At 40.8% G+C, this 18,649-nt stretch overlaps 1 protein-coding gene and 1 long non-coding RNA gene across 2 annotated transcripts in view; one reads left to right on the top strand and one right to left on the bottom strand.

The window, feature by feature from the left end:
- The window catches only part of VAT1L (vesicle amine transport 1 like), a 64,422-nt gene extending 57,706 nt beyond the window's left edge, over positions 1–6,716 (top strand). The window contains exons 8-9 of the mRNA XM_050904208.1: positions 1,691–1,774; positions 3,644–6,716. Of these exons, the coding sequence (XP_050760165.1) occupies positions 1,691–1,774; positions 3,644–3,742 (183 nt within the window). The 3' untranslated portion in view covers positions 3,743–6,716. The remainder of the gene's footprint in view (positions 1–1,690; positions 1,775–3,643) is intronic.
- LOC127021234 (uncharacterized) overlaps positions 1–18,649 on the bottom strand; it is a 36,170-nt gene that overhangs the window by 5,129 nt on the left and 12,392 nt on the right. The window lies entirely within an intron of this gene.

Raw genomic sequence — 18,649 nt, 5'->3', positions numbered from 1 at the left:
GACAGGCAAGTGTGTTTGCTGATTTCTCCAATTCTGTCACATCTGTGTTGGTTATTTATGCCATGCTATAGACTCCTAAAGCTTGATTTGGCTAATAGGAGTCATAAAAAATAATACAGCTGCTGCTGCTTCAGAGTCTTTTTTGGATATTCTTAAAGGAATATTGTCCATAATGCAGAACAAGTCTTATAGGATAGTTAGGTATTGTTTATGCTGTAAGGTAACTTCATAAAAGTTATTGTGATTTTGTGGACTACATTTAGAGGTCAACCTTCTATCCAGTGGGATTCATAAGATTGTGTTTTCCAAGGTTAATTTACAATTATGCCCTAAGTTACAAAGTCATTGTGTTTTGCAGTGCAATTTTTCTTTTGTTCTAACAGATTTTTTTTTTTTTTTTTTTTAAGTCTGGTATTTACTAATTGAGGGAACCACTTTGCAAAATTAAGGTTGTACTATTGAGTTCACTGCAGTCAGCTTTCAAAATAAGGCCAACAGATGGTAAAGACATTTTGTGCCCAGCATCCATTAAATTTAATTGGAAGTTGAAAGCTGTATTCGCTTAGTATCTTTAAAAATCTCATACCTCCTTCTGTATTAGACATTCAGTAATTATCTTAGGTGCCTGGACCCCAATTCAGGCTTTTAAATGTACTGTGGGACTCACCTGTTCCCAAGTCAGCATATTGTTTCAAACTTCTGTGCTATTATTCTTAAAATATTCAATAAAACTATGTCACAGATGGTAGATCCTATTAACATAAAACTCTTTCTTGTCTCAACATATCCTGTTATGCCGGCAAAAAATAGTGTGGTGAGGATATGAAACAGCCTTTATGTGTACATTTTCAATTCCTGAAGTTTCTCACCATGAAAGTGAGGAAACTCTTGACATCTTCCAATTTTCAGTGATTTAATAGTGGTCTGCATGCTGCACATTGAACATTCAGTGCAACACACACACACAATTTCAATTCATCAACACTGAGCTCTCATGAGTTCTGAAACTTCATACATCAAAATAAACTCCTCTCCAGTGCACTATTAAGAAGAGGTTTTTGTTCCTTTCTCACATGTACTAATTGCAGCCAGCTGCTAAATGTCAAGTCTTAGTGGTATCGGTAGGACACTACTTATTTAAAATAAAAAAAAAAAATGAAAAAAAGTGGAAAAAAGAAGGAAAGAAATACAATGAGAACCACAGTATTGCATTAATCACAGCCACTGCCTGGATACGGCATTCCCTCTATAGGAATGCAAAATAAATTAATTCAAAAATATCATAGATCAATTAGAAAAACATTTCATACTTTCAGTGAAAGTAGGGTTTCTTGATAAATATTCTGCAAAGACAAAATCTAATGAACAACCTGTAAGGATTAACTCCCTGAGCCTATATTTCTCTCTGCACCTCAGCTAATCATTACTGTTGTACTGCATTAACATTACGTATGTATTATGCTATTCAGAAACTGTCATCAAGATTCACATCCCATTTTGGCAAACACAATGCAAAAATCAGGCCTTACAAATTCACTAAAAAATGTTTAACTATAATTTTGTTTCAAGCAGCTGTTTGAATGACCTTGCACCTAGCATGCCTTAAATATATTGCTGGTTTTGGAAGGAAGGAGTTCAGGCTTCTCTTAGCGTGTGCCTGAAAATTATCAATAGGTTATCTTTCTTTCAGGTGAAGGAGGCCATGCAGAGAATCCATGACCGAGGAAATATAGGAAAACTAATTCTGGATGTGGAGAAAGCACCCACTCCCCTGGTGAGTGCAAAGCACTACATACATGGTGTACAGTCACACAAGTTAAAGCATGGTAGTGACTTTTGGACACATCCCTTATAATTTTTTTTTAATACTGTTTTCTTCTAAATCCATAGCACCTAAATACAACCAATAATCTTAATTTATATATTTAACCCAAAGTAAAATATAATTGTAATTCCTAGAGTCCCAGCAGTTACTTTGCTGTACTGAATGGCTATCTGCCTCTCCAAAAATGTGTTTGCAAGTCTTAGATCTGGGTAAAACTGCCACATCTATTTCTGTCCCTGTGATGGAAAACAAATAGACGTTTTACATAATACAAAATTCCTGTATTAATAAGTGGATTGAACAGAAAAAGACACAGTCAATATTACTTCAGTGTACAAACATAGAAGTGCTTTCTGATTCCCATACAAAAGTCGGAGTCTACCTTTGCTAGAAATTTCTTCTACTTTTTTTTATAATGTATGAAGTATAGTATCTAAATACTTCCTTCTAGAAATGTCCTGAAGGAAGATAGTTGTGATGGAGCTCCGGCCCACTGGATTTGGAGCACTTAGCATGATACTGAAATATTACAAAGAGCAGTAGTAAATGATAGTCAGGCTTACGCCTAAACGTTCACTGATGATGTAGGAAAGAGCAGTAAAGAAGATAATGAAAAACTGCCTTCAAATCAATACCGATGTGTGAAGTTTGCTTTCAGACCTGAGATATTGCCTGTTTCAAAAGAACAGAAAGGAATCTGGAGTTACAGTTAAGCTCTTACTCACGCTTACTCTAAAATTGGCCCCAAATCTCGTACAAAATGGCTGCAAGGAAAAGGAAGGCTTTTGGGGCCTCACATACGAAAACTGGGCATTATTTAGTGGCCGAATTGCATCTTAAAATTTCCAGCAGAGGCTGGTAATCAAACAGGGAAGGTACAATGTCACTGCATTTCTCTTTAAAAAGTAAATGGGTCCCTTGCTTAGTTGGTTTTGAAATAGTTATAAGCTAATACAAGAATCTTCTTGTGTCCTAAGAGAGGTAATGTTGGTGTATAAGAGAATTCCATGCTGTTAAGCACTACTACCTGTCCAGCTAACCAGACTTTTGTTGTGCTTCCAGAGACGAGTCAGACTGACAAGGTGAAGTACAGGAGAGTCTTGCACCTTTACACAGCTTGTAATAAATATTCCTGTGTGAAGAAACACAATGTGCTCCTTAAATGCTATCCTGAACTACAAATTTCTGCAATTGCCTACTACCTGTACAGGCATCTTCAATAAAATATGGAAATGCAGTTTCTCCCCACTCCTGTATGATTCAGGATTTGCACTCTGTCATGGGTATATTCTGCCAGCATCTACATATCCACTGCTCTATAAAGTTTCATTGTTTTTTGTATAAAACAGTTGCTCTCTGAGTTTTCATGATGCTATGCCTCACGCGAGGCTAGATCCCATCCATTAGCTGGCATTAAAGAATAGTGTTACCTGTTTCTGGAAGAGCAGATACAGAAGGAGTTGTAAACCAGAGGTCTCACACATTCTGTAAACTTCCTACACAGTCATATTTCCTATCTGAGCGCCTTAGTATCAGTTAGGTACAACTGCACAGATCAGAGTCCGCTTGCGCAACTGTCCTACAAAGTAGCTTTCTGTTATGTAATTCAGCTGTAAGCCGTGGGGGAACAGCTTACAATTTTCACTGGAAGTGGCGTAGTGCCAACAGAAGTTTTCCACAGACAGAATGTTTATTTTCATGTTGCAACCATGTCTTCTTTCATTTTTAAAGTCACTTTATCACATGAATCAAACTGAAATAAGAATGAATAAAACAATGTGAAAGGTGCTCTGATGTCCTTCATCTTTCATCCCACAGATGGCCAACGACAGCACAGAGACCAGTGAGGCTGGAGAAGAGGAAGAAGACCATGAAGGGGACAATGAGAATAAAGAGCGCATGCCATTCATCCAGTAACAGCCAGTGGGGGAAGCAGAAAGATTGATGAACTAGAAGGGAACAAGACTGGGAAATCTATTCTGTGCATCAGTGAACAAATGCTGTAGTACAGTGTGTGTTGTATTTGTCTGCAGTCAGCTGAGCTATGAGCTGTTGATCATTGTTGTTTTGAACTCAAGTGCCATTCTCATCCAGTGCAGTATTATGACATTCCTGTGTAATACCCAATTTCCCTGTAGGAGTCCCATGGATTTTTCTGTTCTGGTTTAAAAGCCTTATTAACCTACTGTGTAATTTTAGATGGGCATCTTTCTCATGCAAATTCCAACATTTTGCATAAAGTTACTTGGGGGGGTTGGGCTTTTTTTGCAAGTTGGAAACAGTAACAAAAAAAATTCCCCACTTGCTGTCTGGAAAATTCTAGTAACTGGAGGAAGGATTTTAAGTTTGTGTATTTTCAGTGTTAAAATAGTTTTCCTTTTATGAACCACAGATAAAAGTTGCAAAAAAGATGAGTTTTCATTTTCCTCAGTCATACTTTATCATTTTATAAGCAATCCTATCTTCATTTTCAAAAATACCTCATTTAGAATTGTGGAATCTGAAATTGTGCAAGAAATCATTAATTGAGAGAGTTTGATTTGTATTGTATAATCACGTTAGTCATCAGCACCAGTAATTAAACACTTCATTCAGAGTGCCAACTATCATGCTTTCCTGTTGATCTGAGCTATCACCCCGTACGTTACAGGCAAAGAAAAAGGTCAGTGAGCCGCTCTTTTTAGACCCAGAACTTTTAATTGCCTGTAGCGATTAGCATTGTTATTGACAGATCAATATCTTCTGCTAAGGACACATTGACTCATCTGTGTCCAAATTCCAAACCAATTTTAAATTTCATTTTTAAATCGTATTGGTAAGGATCACTCATCATTATGTGGAAAGAAATTTGTTGATGGAGTTTACTGCTCTGAAATCGCCAATGTGTTGATCAACTATCAAGCTGGAGCTGAACTCCTACGGAAGTTAACCCTGTTAAAAATGAGTTTTAGGCCTTAATCCCATCAGAAATTATGCACAGGGATAACTTTATCTAGGTGAGTAGTTCTATCAAAAGCTCTGCTCCATATGTACAGTTATGTTTGTAATTATTTGCAGGATCAAGTATTCAAAGACCAGCTAGTCTTATCTACCTCCCACTAGTGGAAACTATATCTAAACATGACAAAAGTAAGTATTTTTTCCATGTCTTTCACCTATCCAAGCAGCAGCTACTCAGGTCCTCAATTGTCTTGTTAAAACAATTATTTTAAAATAACTGCAATCACCTACAGTAGAAATGCTAAAGGAATGACAGAGACCTTGTATAATGCCATATATCTTTGAATGAATATATTTTTTTTCAAAAGAAAGTATTTCCCCAGGCATGGCTAGTTGTTCACCTAAATCTACAAGTATCCTGTAGTGATAGAAGTTAAAAAACTAATATAGAAAAGTGGAGAGGGAGGGCTTCTCAGGCTTTTCTCAATGTGAACGGACTTGTGGGTCTGGATGACTTTTATGTGTGGTTTTAGACGATTCTCTCTTGTTTTTTCTGTTTGTTTCATCTTGCTGCCTGAGTATTAATGTCCATCTCTTTATACCGTACTCATGAAGTTGCTGTTCTAATACCAGATAATTGTGCAGAATGTTCATTCTGAAGGAGTTTCCCTTGGGTTAAACAAATTCAAAAATAATGAGAAGAAATAACTGTGGAGAAAAATGCCAAAAAAGCTTTTGAAATATTAATCGAACCAGAACTTCAGTTTTCTCTAGACGTTGATGCAGAACTTCAGTATAGTTGATTTTCTTTTCAGGCTGGACTTGCCTACACTTCCAGTGCTGTATCAGGCCCAAACAGGGACTTTATCCACAGAAAAGATATATATTCAGTGAGAGTTTTTCCACGTATTGGGCTTGCCAATTGGGATTTTAAGAAAGGCCATTAAGTTTTCATGACTCATAAGCTGACAACGGTAGGAAACATGCCCAATTTTGTTTTGCAGTTAGTGTAACGATGTTGTCCTGCAACAAACCTTAACATAACTAGGAATTTTGATTTGACGCCAAAGTGAGCAATATTGCTGGTCACCTTCGAGCTGGCAGTAAAGTGGCATTCTCAAGGCCTTAAATTAGTAGGGCAAGCAGAATAGCAAATCCGTTCTTCTGTTATAAACTACAGTATGGTTGGCTCTACAGTTAAGTTACCCTTCAAGACAAATACAGATGGGTGATCTTGGTCAGGGCCACAGACACCATAGGGACAACAATCAAATGAAATAATTTTGGCTAGTTCTTTCTGGTTTTGTTAGCAAGGCAAAAATGCTCTTCATGCTAATTCATACCAATTTTAGGGCCATTTTCTGATCAGCAGAATATCAGGTAATTGCAGTGAGTACAAAGGAATACTTCTGGATCTACCTAAGTGCAACACAGATGAGTGTTACCATCAGCAAGCTAAACTCTACTCTGTGTTTTACTGGTGTTAATATGGCATATATGAAGGTTACTACTGAAATGACTGGAAATTTTTCAGGTTCTGGAAGCAGGATTTGTGCTGGCAGAATTTGGCCCACAAGCCCTAAGTACCTTTTAGAATACCACAAGCAGTAGTATCGCGTCTGAAGTGGTAGAGGGCATGCTATACAAAATGACAATGCTGAGACTTGCTACTGACCAAGTCTCATTGTAGTAGAAATGAAGGTTTGTGCTTACTACTGACAGTGTTGTTTAAACAACTCTAAGACAATTGGATAGTTTCTTCAAGTGAAACAAATTATTTCTCAATTTGCCTTAAAGGAACTGTGAAAGCTTCTCTTTAACTTAAGCCTGATTGAAGTGAACTGAAACACTGTTTAATTGTATTTGTTGCTTTAGAGCTTTTGTTATATTGTGCCTACAAAGCAAATTATGTTTACATAAAAATATAAATAAAATATTGAGCATAGCATTATCTTTGGCTCACATGTTTTATTCTAATATTATGGTCACAGTAGGGAACTGACCTGGAATTGGTTAAGAGGAAAATTTGAGGTCTTATTTTCCATTTTGGTCACTGAGGGATATACAAAGAATTTTTTTTTTATTACAGAGTACATTGAGGTTATTAAAATGGCTGAGTGTGCTACTTTATAGAACATTAACGATTTAGATAGACTGTAACATTCAACATTTTATAAGAAATTCAAAACATTATATAAGCACCATTCATGAAGTGTTCAGGGAAGTGTATTTTGATACAGATAGAAACTAGTTTCCAGAATTTTAGCACTCCAATTGCATTGGGAGATGGATTGACACACAAGTTCTCCTCAGAGAGACAGTTCCTTTCAGAAATGAATATAAGGGAATAATCTTAAAATAGGATCCAAAACAGCCACCACCAAATTAGCTAACAGAAAGCAGGAGGACATGATTGAATCTAAAATCTCACTCTCCCTGGGTCTTAATCTTAACTCAGGGCTGCAAGGAGGCTTACACCCTTTCTTTCAAAGAACTGATTCAAGTCATCTCAAGCCTGTAGTTGAGTACATGGCTTTAAAGGTCTCCCTGCATGGAAGGAAGAAATGGTTCAATGAAACTTCAGTTTAACATCTAAACAAAGAGGAAGTGTTAGCCTTGGTTCATTCCAGTCATGCAGGACATGTTCTAAAGCCTGTAACGTCCCTGGAAAATCTCACTTCAGTAGGTACTGCATCTGCTCTACAATCTAAAAGCTTGTATGAACACTTGCTGATTGTGAAGAGGAGCAGAGTAAATTTCTGCCCTCTGTTTTCAAGTCTTAATAAGCAAATAATGATCAGTGCATCCCTAATCACAGGGTCAGGATAAGGCTGAAAGCAAACAGCCATAGCCTTTTGCAAACTCTCTGTGATTACTAATAAAGCTCTGCCTTTTACCAGCTTTTCCACTGGGCCATCTATACTCGACTGTCATACAATCTATCTAACACACAGAGGCTGCTAGCAGGCAAGCAGGGATGCAGCAGGCTGCCTTTGTGTGCTACATCGCCAGATAAAATGCAAAAATCATCCTAGGATACAGAGTATCCCTGGATCTCACCTCATCCTCCATTTTGTGCTTCCTCTCTCATTTTCTGTGAGCTTAGTGATTAATCCTGGTGGTTTTTTGTCAGAAAAGATTCTTCTGGTATGGCCGTGATTGCCAGCACACAACACACTTAAAACCTGCAGCTCCTAGAGAACCGTGCAGGAGTTTCTTCCCCCTGGCAGCGCCTAAGTCCCTTGATGCGAGTTAGTGTTTTGTTTCACTGCAGAAAGAGCCAAAGCAATCAACACAGTATAATTGCTATCTGCATCAAGGCACCTTTTTTCCAAGTAATTTGTAACATCTAGGCAAACATCCTAATGCTCTCCTTTGAGAAAACAGGTTAGCGTATAAATGCAAACGCAGCTTTATCTCCTCAGTCTGAGCTGTCGTGCTGATTGATTGTGCTCAGTTGATCCTAACTTAGCCATTCCTTTCATGTTTACCTGGCCTATCTCTGTCAACTACCTCTGCAGCAAATGGCGTGGTTTTCTGAACATTGCCTTGATCTTTGCTATTTGTAACAATGCTGTGTTGGGCACCTCAGCACCAGTATGCTGTGCAGAAACTGGAAGGTGTTGTGAGAACAGTGCAGATGATGAAGAGTTAAAGGATGAAGATATGAAAAGAAATGAATCACGTATGTCTCTGCCCAAGAGTAACAAGTGAGTAGAATTTGCAGCATGTTATCTGTTGATTTATTTGTATGCTTGAAAGGGAGGCTGTGGGGAGGTTTGTTACGGGTGAGGGGTTTACTCACTGCCCAGACTGTTGCACTGCTCTGTGGCAGCCTCTAAGGCTTTCTGGTCTTGCTCTGTTTTTTACCACATTGCTGGAAACCTGACTCACTTCAGGGAACGTGTTCAGTACTCAGAGTTCAGTTTAGCTCCTGTCTCTCTGTATGAAGCCATGCATGTTTATCAGGCTGCAGCACAGCCCATCAACACAGACCTGGGAGGTAAAGTGGGCAGCTGCACCATTGCTTCCTACCCCAGCCAGCCAGGCCTGCGCAAAGCCGAAAAAGGGAAGGTTCAAAGATGCTGCTTTTTACTGTATAAAGGGGTGCCTGACACTGCTGTTGCTGAAGTCAGTATCCTCCTTGGAGCTACTTTAACAGCCCCCCACCTCTCACCAGGTTTGACATGGGGGTCCCAGCCTTCCTCTGCAGGGTTTCTAGAGTCCCTGCAATACTCAATAATCATTGTTGTTCTCTGGTAGCACTTCAGGAAAATTAATTTTTTACCTCCTGAAGAATACTGGGTCATGTCCATTTTCATCCCCCACAGAGAGTGACAGACAAACTCCTAGTGGACTTAACACAGGTAGATTAACCCTTCACATATGGGAACCTTTCTTCTCTTCTGCAGGCATTTTGGGCAAGACGAGAAAAAAAGGCCAGGAAGAAGCGCTGACAGCCTTCACAGTGATTGGCCTGTCTCTTAAAAACTCAAACACCTGCCATCATATAAGATCAGCTTTCATTTAGAAAGGAACAGTCTTCACAGTTGTTAGTAAAAGCTTTAAAACTGACTGAACTAAAACATAATCGAAAAAGACAAAGGAAGACTCTTTAATCTTGCAGCTTCTGAACCCTCATGATGTTTAATGCTTGGTACAGACACCACTAGACAGAGTTACAAACTGGGCAGCCAGGGATTAAATGGGTGGGCCAAGAGATGCCACTGCCACTTGTTAGTTTAGGAACAGCAGCTGCCAGCTATAAAAAGGGGAAGAGGCTTTTATTTTGCATGGATGGGGTCTGTGACTGAGGGAGGGCTGCAGGGGTGGGGGCCTGCTTGTTTTCCTTCTGAGATTAGGAGGGCTTTGATCTGTCTGGAACAGCTTTTTTTTTTTTTTCTGGCTCAGTGACCATGCTGAGGTGCTACAATTAGCCCAAAAGAACTGGGAAAAATAGTGCAGGAAAAACTGTTCTACTGTGAGGGCTGAGGGGTTGGGGAATAGGAGGTGAGCACTTCTCTGGGGGCAGGTTTGCTCTTAGAGCTACAGCTGTGAAGTACTTGCACCACCCATGCCCACAGCTGCTGCAAGCTGCTGTGCCCACCAGGCTCAGGGGCTCTCTGCCAGTCCCAGGTCAAAGGCCTGTCTGCCATCAATCGGCCTCCTGCTACCTGCAGCCCTGCCTCTGCAACCACCAGAACTGGAAACGTGCTACGTTCTGCCAGACATCAGCTGTGTCCCTGCCAAACATCATTTTCCTGATAAGCTGCAGGTTGCAGTACAAATCATTTTGTGCTCTTCTGCTGGGTAATCTTTGTAAATACATTTCCCATATGGAGAGATGTGTTTCACTCTATAGTGGAGCAGTAAATGATGCAGCATCTTAACTGCCCTAGAAGAACAGTGAGACAGCAGATATGCTAGATGCATTATTTATGATAAGGATTTCTGTACTTTCCCTGAAATGGCTGGCCAAGTGATAAGCTAATAACCAAACAATATTTGTAAAGGCTGGTGGGTGAAGTTAGCTGAATGGTGACTGGGGGTGTCTTCTGGTGATACAGGCATCATGCAGCCTGGAGGATGTGTCAGATCAGTGATGTTTTCCAGAGGCTTCCAGGAAAAAACATTTCTTTTGTTGCTAACACAGAAGAGAGATGATGACAAGTGAAGTGTTTTTCTTTTCTAAGTCAGTTTGCTTTGGCAGATTATTGTTCTGTTTCTCTGCTGCTGTTTTTTCCTTCTAGTGTTTGCATTTTATATTAGGAATATTTTCCCACTGTTAAAAAAAAAAAAAAAAAAATCGAACCAAGTCTCCTATGACTCACCAAGTATCTCATTGGTCGTATAATAGCATCTCTTTGAGTTCCTGGACTATTTCTATTGCAGACAGGAAAAATGAAATTAAGTGACTTGTCCAATGCCATAATACTGCCATTTGGTTTAAGGACTTATGGTTCTCTGGCATTTAATACTCCACTTACTGAAGGAATCCTGACTGAACTTTGCGGCTGAGCTGGAAGTTTTGCCTCCATGGCTGAAAGCTGTGTCTAAACTCATACCTGCTCCAAAGCAAAGAAGGTACACAGAACCTTATGCTGAATGCCCTCAGCTGAGACCCTGTCAGCAAAGCCCCATAGAAATATATGCAGTTGAGAGACAATAGTCTAAATTTTCCTTGCTTTCTGATCAAATAGGATGGCTCAGAGCCTGAACCAACACTGAATGTGGCCATTATAAGCATTTTCTACTATTTTCTTGATCATCCTCTCCACGCATATCTGAGTAATTGCCTCTGGTAGGGCATCACGGGGAAAGGAGCAACCCGGATCCCTGAACCCAGCCTTTTCCAACAAGCAGTGCCTGGATTCAGATGAGACTGCAGATCCAGCTGTTCTGGCTCATCCTCACCTCACGGGTGGAACTGGGATTGCTCCATCTGGGGATCAGATGGGAAATGGTGTTCCATACGGGGCTGTAAAAATGAGTGCCATAATAAAGTCTGATTACCAAGTGATGTTGGACCCATACATCAGTGGTGTGTTTATGCAGTGTGTCACTAGAGAGAGGCAGTACTCAGTCTCAGCACAGGCATGCAACAGGAGATTTGCAGAAGGAATTGTCTTTAAGGTCTCACTTGAATGATCAATCTAAAACCACTCACCTAAACGTATTAGATGCCATTGGCTGTGCTGTGTGACACTTGCTCTAACCAATTCTCACAGTTCACATATTAAATGTTAGTCTTATTTCTGTATTGTCTTCTTGGAGCACATTCCCTGGCCTTGTAGGTTAATTTAATAAAGCATACATAATATGATTCATATGAGATTTTTGATCTGCATTTTGTTCAACATGTCAGCAATGTATGAAGTTATTACACAGTGTTCTGTTTGCTAATCATCAAGCAAAACAGGATAATAAAAGGATAATTGTTGCAAGCTTCCTTCCTTATTCCCATTAAGATGGTAAACTCAAACTGGAATCTCACAGGAGTTTTACCACTGGCTTTGATAGGGACAGCATCAAGCTGATTGGTCCTCTAAATGAACCTAATCATAGCTGCAGTATTAAAAATTCAGGGAGTAATATTTATTTCCATGTTGTAACTTATTTGGTGGGGAAAAACCCCACAGGAATCTTTTTAATCTTTACTCTGTTCTCCATATTAAAATACACTATATACATTGCCAAACCCAATTATCTTTCTTGAGGATGCAGTATTGGTTTATACTGGTTTTATGGAGCCGCTGGAGCAAGTAAATGAAGTACAAAATGGAAAATCCTTGCACAGAGAATACAGCTGCTCCTCTGCATTTGCAGCTGTGCTGCTTCTGACGCACCAGGGGACTCACGGCCCTCCACTCTACCAGAGGCAGCATGCAAAGGCCGGCCAAGCTCCTGCATCGAGTGCCACGTTGTTTAAGAAGCTTGGATATGCAAAGCAAGCACTTGTCTTACAGGTCCTACATTGAGAGATGAATTTGCTAGCCTTTCTTTAGAACAGCTGTTTTGTTTCCTGGTCACATTTGATCCCTTGTAAAGGGACTGCCTTGATAGAGACCATTCATTGCTTGCAACCTGGGGAGCTACATCAAGTAGCAGTATGCAGTGCCAAGTTCCTCAAATTAACGGAGACCAGAGCTGTTAAGTCTATGTAGCAGCACAAGGCACTGCACAAACCTACCAGCTCCTATCGGGAAGCAGTCTTGCCACCTCAGCAGGTTGGACTAGCTCAGATCTAGTGCTGCACAAATATTACTGGCTCATTTGTACATGTCCAGCTTTGGCGACCTGGCACCACTTTTCTTCTGAATGGGGAGACGGTCCTGGACTGTTTTGCCATTAGTTATCAGAGAAGGAGCAAAGGCTGTTGGCCTTCTGCAGGCAAAACTCTGTTGCCTTTAGTGAGAATTTAACCCATAGGAACTTCCCCATTTCTGTGGGCTGAGAGCCTTCCAGTAACATGCAAGTCTGTTGAGCAAGGGAGAGCCCAGGGCTTGATACAGCCATAAAAAACCCCATCTCTCTCCACTATTTGCCCAGTGCATGTGAGAGGGGAGGAACCATGGCACATGGCTGCAACCTGAACCTGCGCTTGCCCGCACTGCACTGCAGCTGTGTACAGCTGCCAGTGCTGTAAGAGGAAAAGCACAGGGCAAGGAGCAAGGTAAAGCATAAGACTTAGCAGGTACACATTAGCTGCAGGCCTCCATGTCAGCGGGGAACCTGGCCCTGCAGGGAGGGGTATGAGAACTGCAAAGATTTGTCCTGTGGCTGCAGAGGCACTGAACATGAACATGGGCAGTGAATGTCAAATCCAGGCAAACCTAACCTGTTCATTCTCCCACTGCGATGAAGTGGTATCAAACACATGATCCTGAGATTCAAAGATCTTTAGAAGATTAATCAGGCAATTTAATTAGCCAGATGTCCATGTAACTTGTGAAACCATGTTACCTTGTTTTATGAGGCTGATTTAATCCAGGCGGAGCCCATAGCGTTATTTTAGGAAACAATATTGACAAAGCCAGGACAAACGATCTCCCATTCCTTTTGAAACCCCAATTGTACAAACGTGTTTGACCTGATGGGTGTGTGTCTGCAACTGCTCTTCCTACAGTAATGAAGCATCTAGAAGATGCATAATCAGACTGAGCCTGATCCTCTACTGGGTAACACTGATGTAAGGCCATACAAAGTGGATTTACCCTGAGTATTATGCAGACAGAGGAGAGCCTGGTCTTTTCTCTTTTACTTTGATGGATAAGCAATATAAAAATCAGAGCTCTCCTAATCATTCCTAGGGCACTTAAGACATCTGCTGGAAATGAGATAAACTGCAGTAAGAATGTACATGACTGAATGAATAATGAAAAGTTCTGTGAAGTTTATGTTTACACAGTGTCTAAATTACTTGGCAAATGCCAGAATATTTTCCATTTGAAAGTATTATTTGAAAATATTTGAATAAATAGTTTGTTTATTCCTGCTGTTCTAGTTGCCACTGAGGAATCAAATTTCAGTTTGAAAAAACTTCCAGCCTGAATGCAGTCTTTGAACTCCCTTCTTCCCTGATGTCTAAGGTCACACAACAGACATACATGCACAATATGTAGCATCACGTGCTGGGACTAAAGTACAGGCCAGGTTTCAGGCTTTGGATGGATGCAAACATCAGCTGCCTTTGCACTTGGATACAGGGGATCACATAAATCTCTCTTTCCCTCTTTACTTACAAATCCTGTTTACAAATGCCTTGCTTACAAATAAAGAAGACTTGGAGTCACAACATGAAAGAGCTTCCCAGAACATTTTATATTTTGTTAGGGTGTGTGGCCCTGCCACTTGCATATCCCCAGCTGCTTAATCCCACACTATAAACCCACAGCTCAGGATCTCTGGCTGCACCTGGCTTGTAGGGTCATGGCACAGGGAGAGGATGCTGCACTGGGCTGGATACTCATGGGAGAAGGACAGTGATCCAGGAGTGTGACATGAGGTTCACACATAGCCCAAGCAGTGCAGGGAGATACATGTTTTACAGCATCCTGCAACTCTACCAGAGGAATCTCATTTTTCAGGAAGAAAAGAAGATGAGGAGAAGTGGGGGTTTATATCCCCCTTTTCATGACCAACAGCCACTTTTAGCTAGTTATAAGGTTACAACAAGAATTCCTTCAGTTCTGAAGGATGCTATGTCCAGACCCATAATCCTCACTTCTGAAATCTCCCTGAAATGCAGATGAGTCCACCCTCTCAGGTGTAACTGCAGCCACCTTCTTGCTGATTCCAATAAAGTTTTCATTTAAAAACTCTAGGGTTCTCTCAAACATGTAGTGCAGGAGTTGGAATGTCCTGCAATTTCTGAAACGGACTAATCCTACTCATTAAATATTGCCAGTATCTTAGCCAGGGTCTGTCTGCACTGTAGACAGTGCAGTGAGTGCATTTTATATAGACGTTACCAAGCTAGCTTTATACTAGATAGCTTGAGCACTACCAGCAAACAAGCTACAGAACATATCGGAAAAGATAGGTAAATATATGTTTGGCTAGTATGCACTGGAGGCCATGCTAGTCTGGCTACAGTATCCACCCATGACGTACTAAGATTTCAAATCCTTAAAGACAGCAGCTAGCAGGGAAAAGCAATGAAGACTTCAAAAAAGCCCTTACAGATTTCTGTGTTGTAATCAGGAAAATTTTAGGGACAGCGTTTGAAGTGACATCTAATACAGTAACAGCATATAACTGATCTGTATGTTATCAAAACACAGCCTTAAGGGCAGGAGAGCTGAAGACAGGAGGGGATGTTATACCACTGACCTTTCACAAGAGGGCAGCATTCCCAGAAACAAACGTTACTTCTCAATAGAGCTATTGGGCTGTTAGTGAAAATTGCACAGATACAGGTTATTTTTTCTTTTCCACTCTCAGCATCCTTGTGTGAGCATCTCCCAGTAGGTGATGCGTGGTTTGCACTTTCATCCCATCATGGGGGCAGGGACATGCACAGTGTATGGTGGTAGGGCTTGTTACATTATTTGTCTCTGCCCCCAGCTGCCCCTTCCCCCGCCTCCAGCAAGGCAGGGCCACTTCCCACTGCTTGAGTTTGCCTGCAGAGACAAGCAGACGTCTCCCAAGCATTTACATTTAGGTACTATTTTTCCTTCCTGACCAGGCAGCTAAAAACTTCCTTTACATTTTAAAGAACGGTGTTTTATTTGGACTACATCACGTGTTTTCCAGCCCTGGGGCCTGGTGCATGAGCTGATTATGCCTGTGCATGGGGTAGTGCTGCTTCTAAGACACAGTGAAGCAGGGTCAGCTGTTTGCAGATCCTGTGACAGCCTTGAACTGCAGAGCCGTGGTTTGGCTTCTTGCCCTGAGCCAGGCTGGCAGCCCCCAACCAAAGCATCTCCTTGTCAGAGGACAGCCACACTGGCTGGCTGGGAGCAGCAGCACTGGGAGCGTCTCTGAGAGCACCTCTGCAGAAGGGCCACGGCGCAGGAGTTAGGGACCTCAAAGGTCATATGGCCATACATGAAGTGGGAACTCGAGTTTCTGGGTTGGCAAAGCAGAATGCCTCAGCCCCTGAGCAGAACCTTTGAGTCCTCAGTGAAGTGCGGCCACCAAAGGGAGACATGATCACACTCCTGAGAAGGTCTGATTTTCCATCTGGTATAGGAAAATCCTACAAACATCTACACAAGCCAAAACATAATCCTCACTCTGGCCGGCCCTACTGGCAGTATGCAAAGCTGCACTGTTGGTAACCTGCTATGAACCTATGAATGTGCAATTCAGACTGTCTGGAGAGCTTCACAGTGCCTAAATCAAGGCTTTGTCCAAATTGTTTTGTCTGGCACATGTAAGGATGAGCAGAACCTATTAAGATTATGTTAGTGTGAAGCTAGAAAACCTCATATTAGGGAGACTGTGATGATGAAAAATAAAATATTTAAAGGGAGAAACTAAATGCTCAGGATGTTTTCAGACCATTTCCAGGAAGGAAAAAAGGCAGTACACATTACAAGAGAAAAATTAGTACAACAGGTAATTCGTGTTTACAAAAGAGAAAGAGAGACACATTCTCACACACATCCCTAGGGCTAAACAAGCTGAGCTGCTGCCAGTAATTCCCAACATGGAAACTTTGCCAAGTCCGCATTTTAAAAGACCCCATTCAACTCTTCTGTTTGCACCTGGACTGCAAAGAAACAGCTTTAAATTTTCTCCTGAAGTCCCTTATCTTTAGAGATGACACAGAGTCAGCTGATCTGTAAAAAGTCTCTGTTTTGAGGGGGATTATGGTTTGCTCTCTTTGCACATTTCACATAGCCATCAAAACATTTATCACTACATAAATACCTATTTCTTTGGGGTCCTTCCTGCCTAAAGAAATAGGCAATGACAGTCAGCAAAACACTCAGCACCTACTTATTTTTGCAGCTAAAGGCCTGAAGTAAAAAGGATTTGGCAACTGTGCCATTCCTTTGATATCTGAACACAGTAAGAAGGCAACTTTATCAGTGCAGAGCGGCATTGGATAGGTAACCAAAAAAAAGAGTGCAACGGCTTTGCTAACATTGCTTCATGTAGATTTGGTGAATCCCTTCTGAATTCTGAATCTCTTCTGACTTTGAGAAGAAGTATTTTCTTAGCTTTACAACCTATAATCTATATTCACTGCCATTACAAGAGAATGAAAGGAGTACAGATGAGATAGTTTGGTTACATAGACAAGATAATGACATTTGCCTTAAATATGTGGTAGATGTAAGACAAGTCTTTCTGCTGCCTTTTGCAAATTGTTTACCCTCCTCTCTGCTTGCTAAGACCCAGCTGTGAGATGCTTTGTGACAAAGACCCCAAATAAGAGATACAAAAAGCACTTATTCCAGAAGCTCAAGATACTGCCCTGATTCATCTTTTCAGTACACATACATTATTTATATCTCCAACTTCTTCATTTTTCGAAGCTTGTATTTACAGCATGGGAATTGAAAAGCACCAGACCTGTAGGTAATAACAGATAGGTTTGGAACTGAAAAATACTACCTTGAGAAGCCTATTTATTCATCAATCCCATTATCAGTGCCACAGTGCCAAGGTAAGGCATGCATTTGAGATAGCAGCATCACATATCTAAAGACGACATGAATGCCCTCCTTTCAACACTCAGTGACATTCAGTGCAGGTCACTGGTGGGCAGTCTGGTTTTGCAATAAACCTGGAGCCTTCTTTAATTCTAATGGACAGAGCAGATCACTTGTAGCCAGAAAATTTCCTTTCAAAAGAGCAAATTAGCATGACAGGAAAAAGCTTAAACTGATTGCAAAAACCCAAAATATCATTAATAAGTTTCACAAAACCTCACATACCATAAGGTTAGCCCTTCCCTTTTCTAAACACACAGTTTGTTTGTACAAGTTTCCCCAAAATAACTTTGGTGTTGGGATGTCGGCCATAATCCGACCTCATACCTGGTTGGACTGAGATCAAATCCTTAAGAAAGACTTTCCAAGACTTTTCAAGGCCAAAGAAACCAAGCGTACAGTAATTTTCCAAGCACGACATAATCCATGACTAGCGAACTTGCAAAATTTGTTACAATTAATTGAAACAAATTAAAATCAAGCAGTGGATCCCGTTAACCACCCAAGACAGTCATAAAAACTGATGCATGGGAGGTGATAAACCTTTTACTAACCTTTGTGTTATCTGCTTTTGTTGGCTATACTGGCTCTTGGGATTGCCCCACTTGAAATTCCTTAGCCTGGGAACAACTCTGATCAGCTTTCATTTTCTCTTTATACTCTGAGTAGAAGTGGCAAATAGTTACCCACATACAAGCTTTTTTCCCAAATCCTACGCTGAGCTGAATTTTCCACAACTGAAATGCTGCGCAAAAAAAAAAGTTCACTATGATTTCAGTAGCAGACACAGCCCATCAGTTTCGCATTTGGTCAAACATGCCACAACACAATTAGCTCTGAAGCATGGAGGGGACTGTAGATCTCATTAAAACATAGCCACTCTACTAGCAATACGTGAGCAGTTCGCTTTTCAACAGACTGAAGCATTAATTTTCTTTAAAGATATTTTTTACAAGTAGTATTCTATTTGTAGCTCTACTACCTCAGGAGATAAGTAGAGGACATATCCCCCTACATAGGATCTTACTCCACACAACAGGAAATGGCTTCTGCAGCCAGACCTATTTCAGGATCTCAGCCTAGCATCCAGTCCTCATCTCACACCGACTTCTCATACTCTGTGCCCAATTGCATGTTCTTTCCACAAACCCAGTGATGGCTGAGAATGGAGAGGAAAAAACAGCTGTATGAAGAGTTTTTCTGAGCAAGTTTACAGGAG

This window comes from Gymnogyps californianus, chromosome 12 (assembly GCF_018139145.2).
Source record: "Gymnogyps californianus isolate 813 chromosome 12, ASM1813914v2, whole genome shotgun sequence".
Classification (NCBI taxonomy): domain Eukaryota; kingdom Metazoa; phylum Chordata; class Aves; order Accipitriformes; family Cathartidae; genus Gymnogyps; species Gymnogyps californianus.
This window is presented reverse-complemented; position numbering and strand designations above follow the sequence as displayed.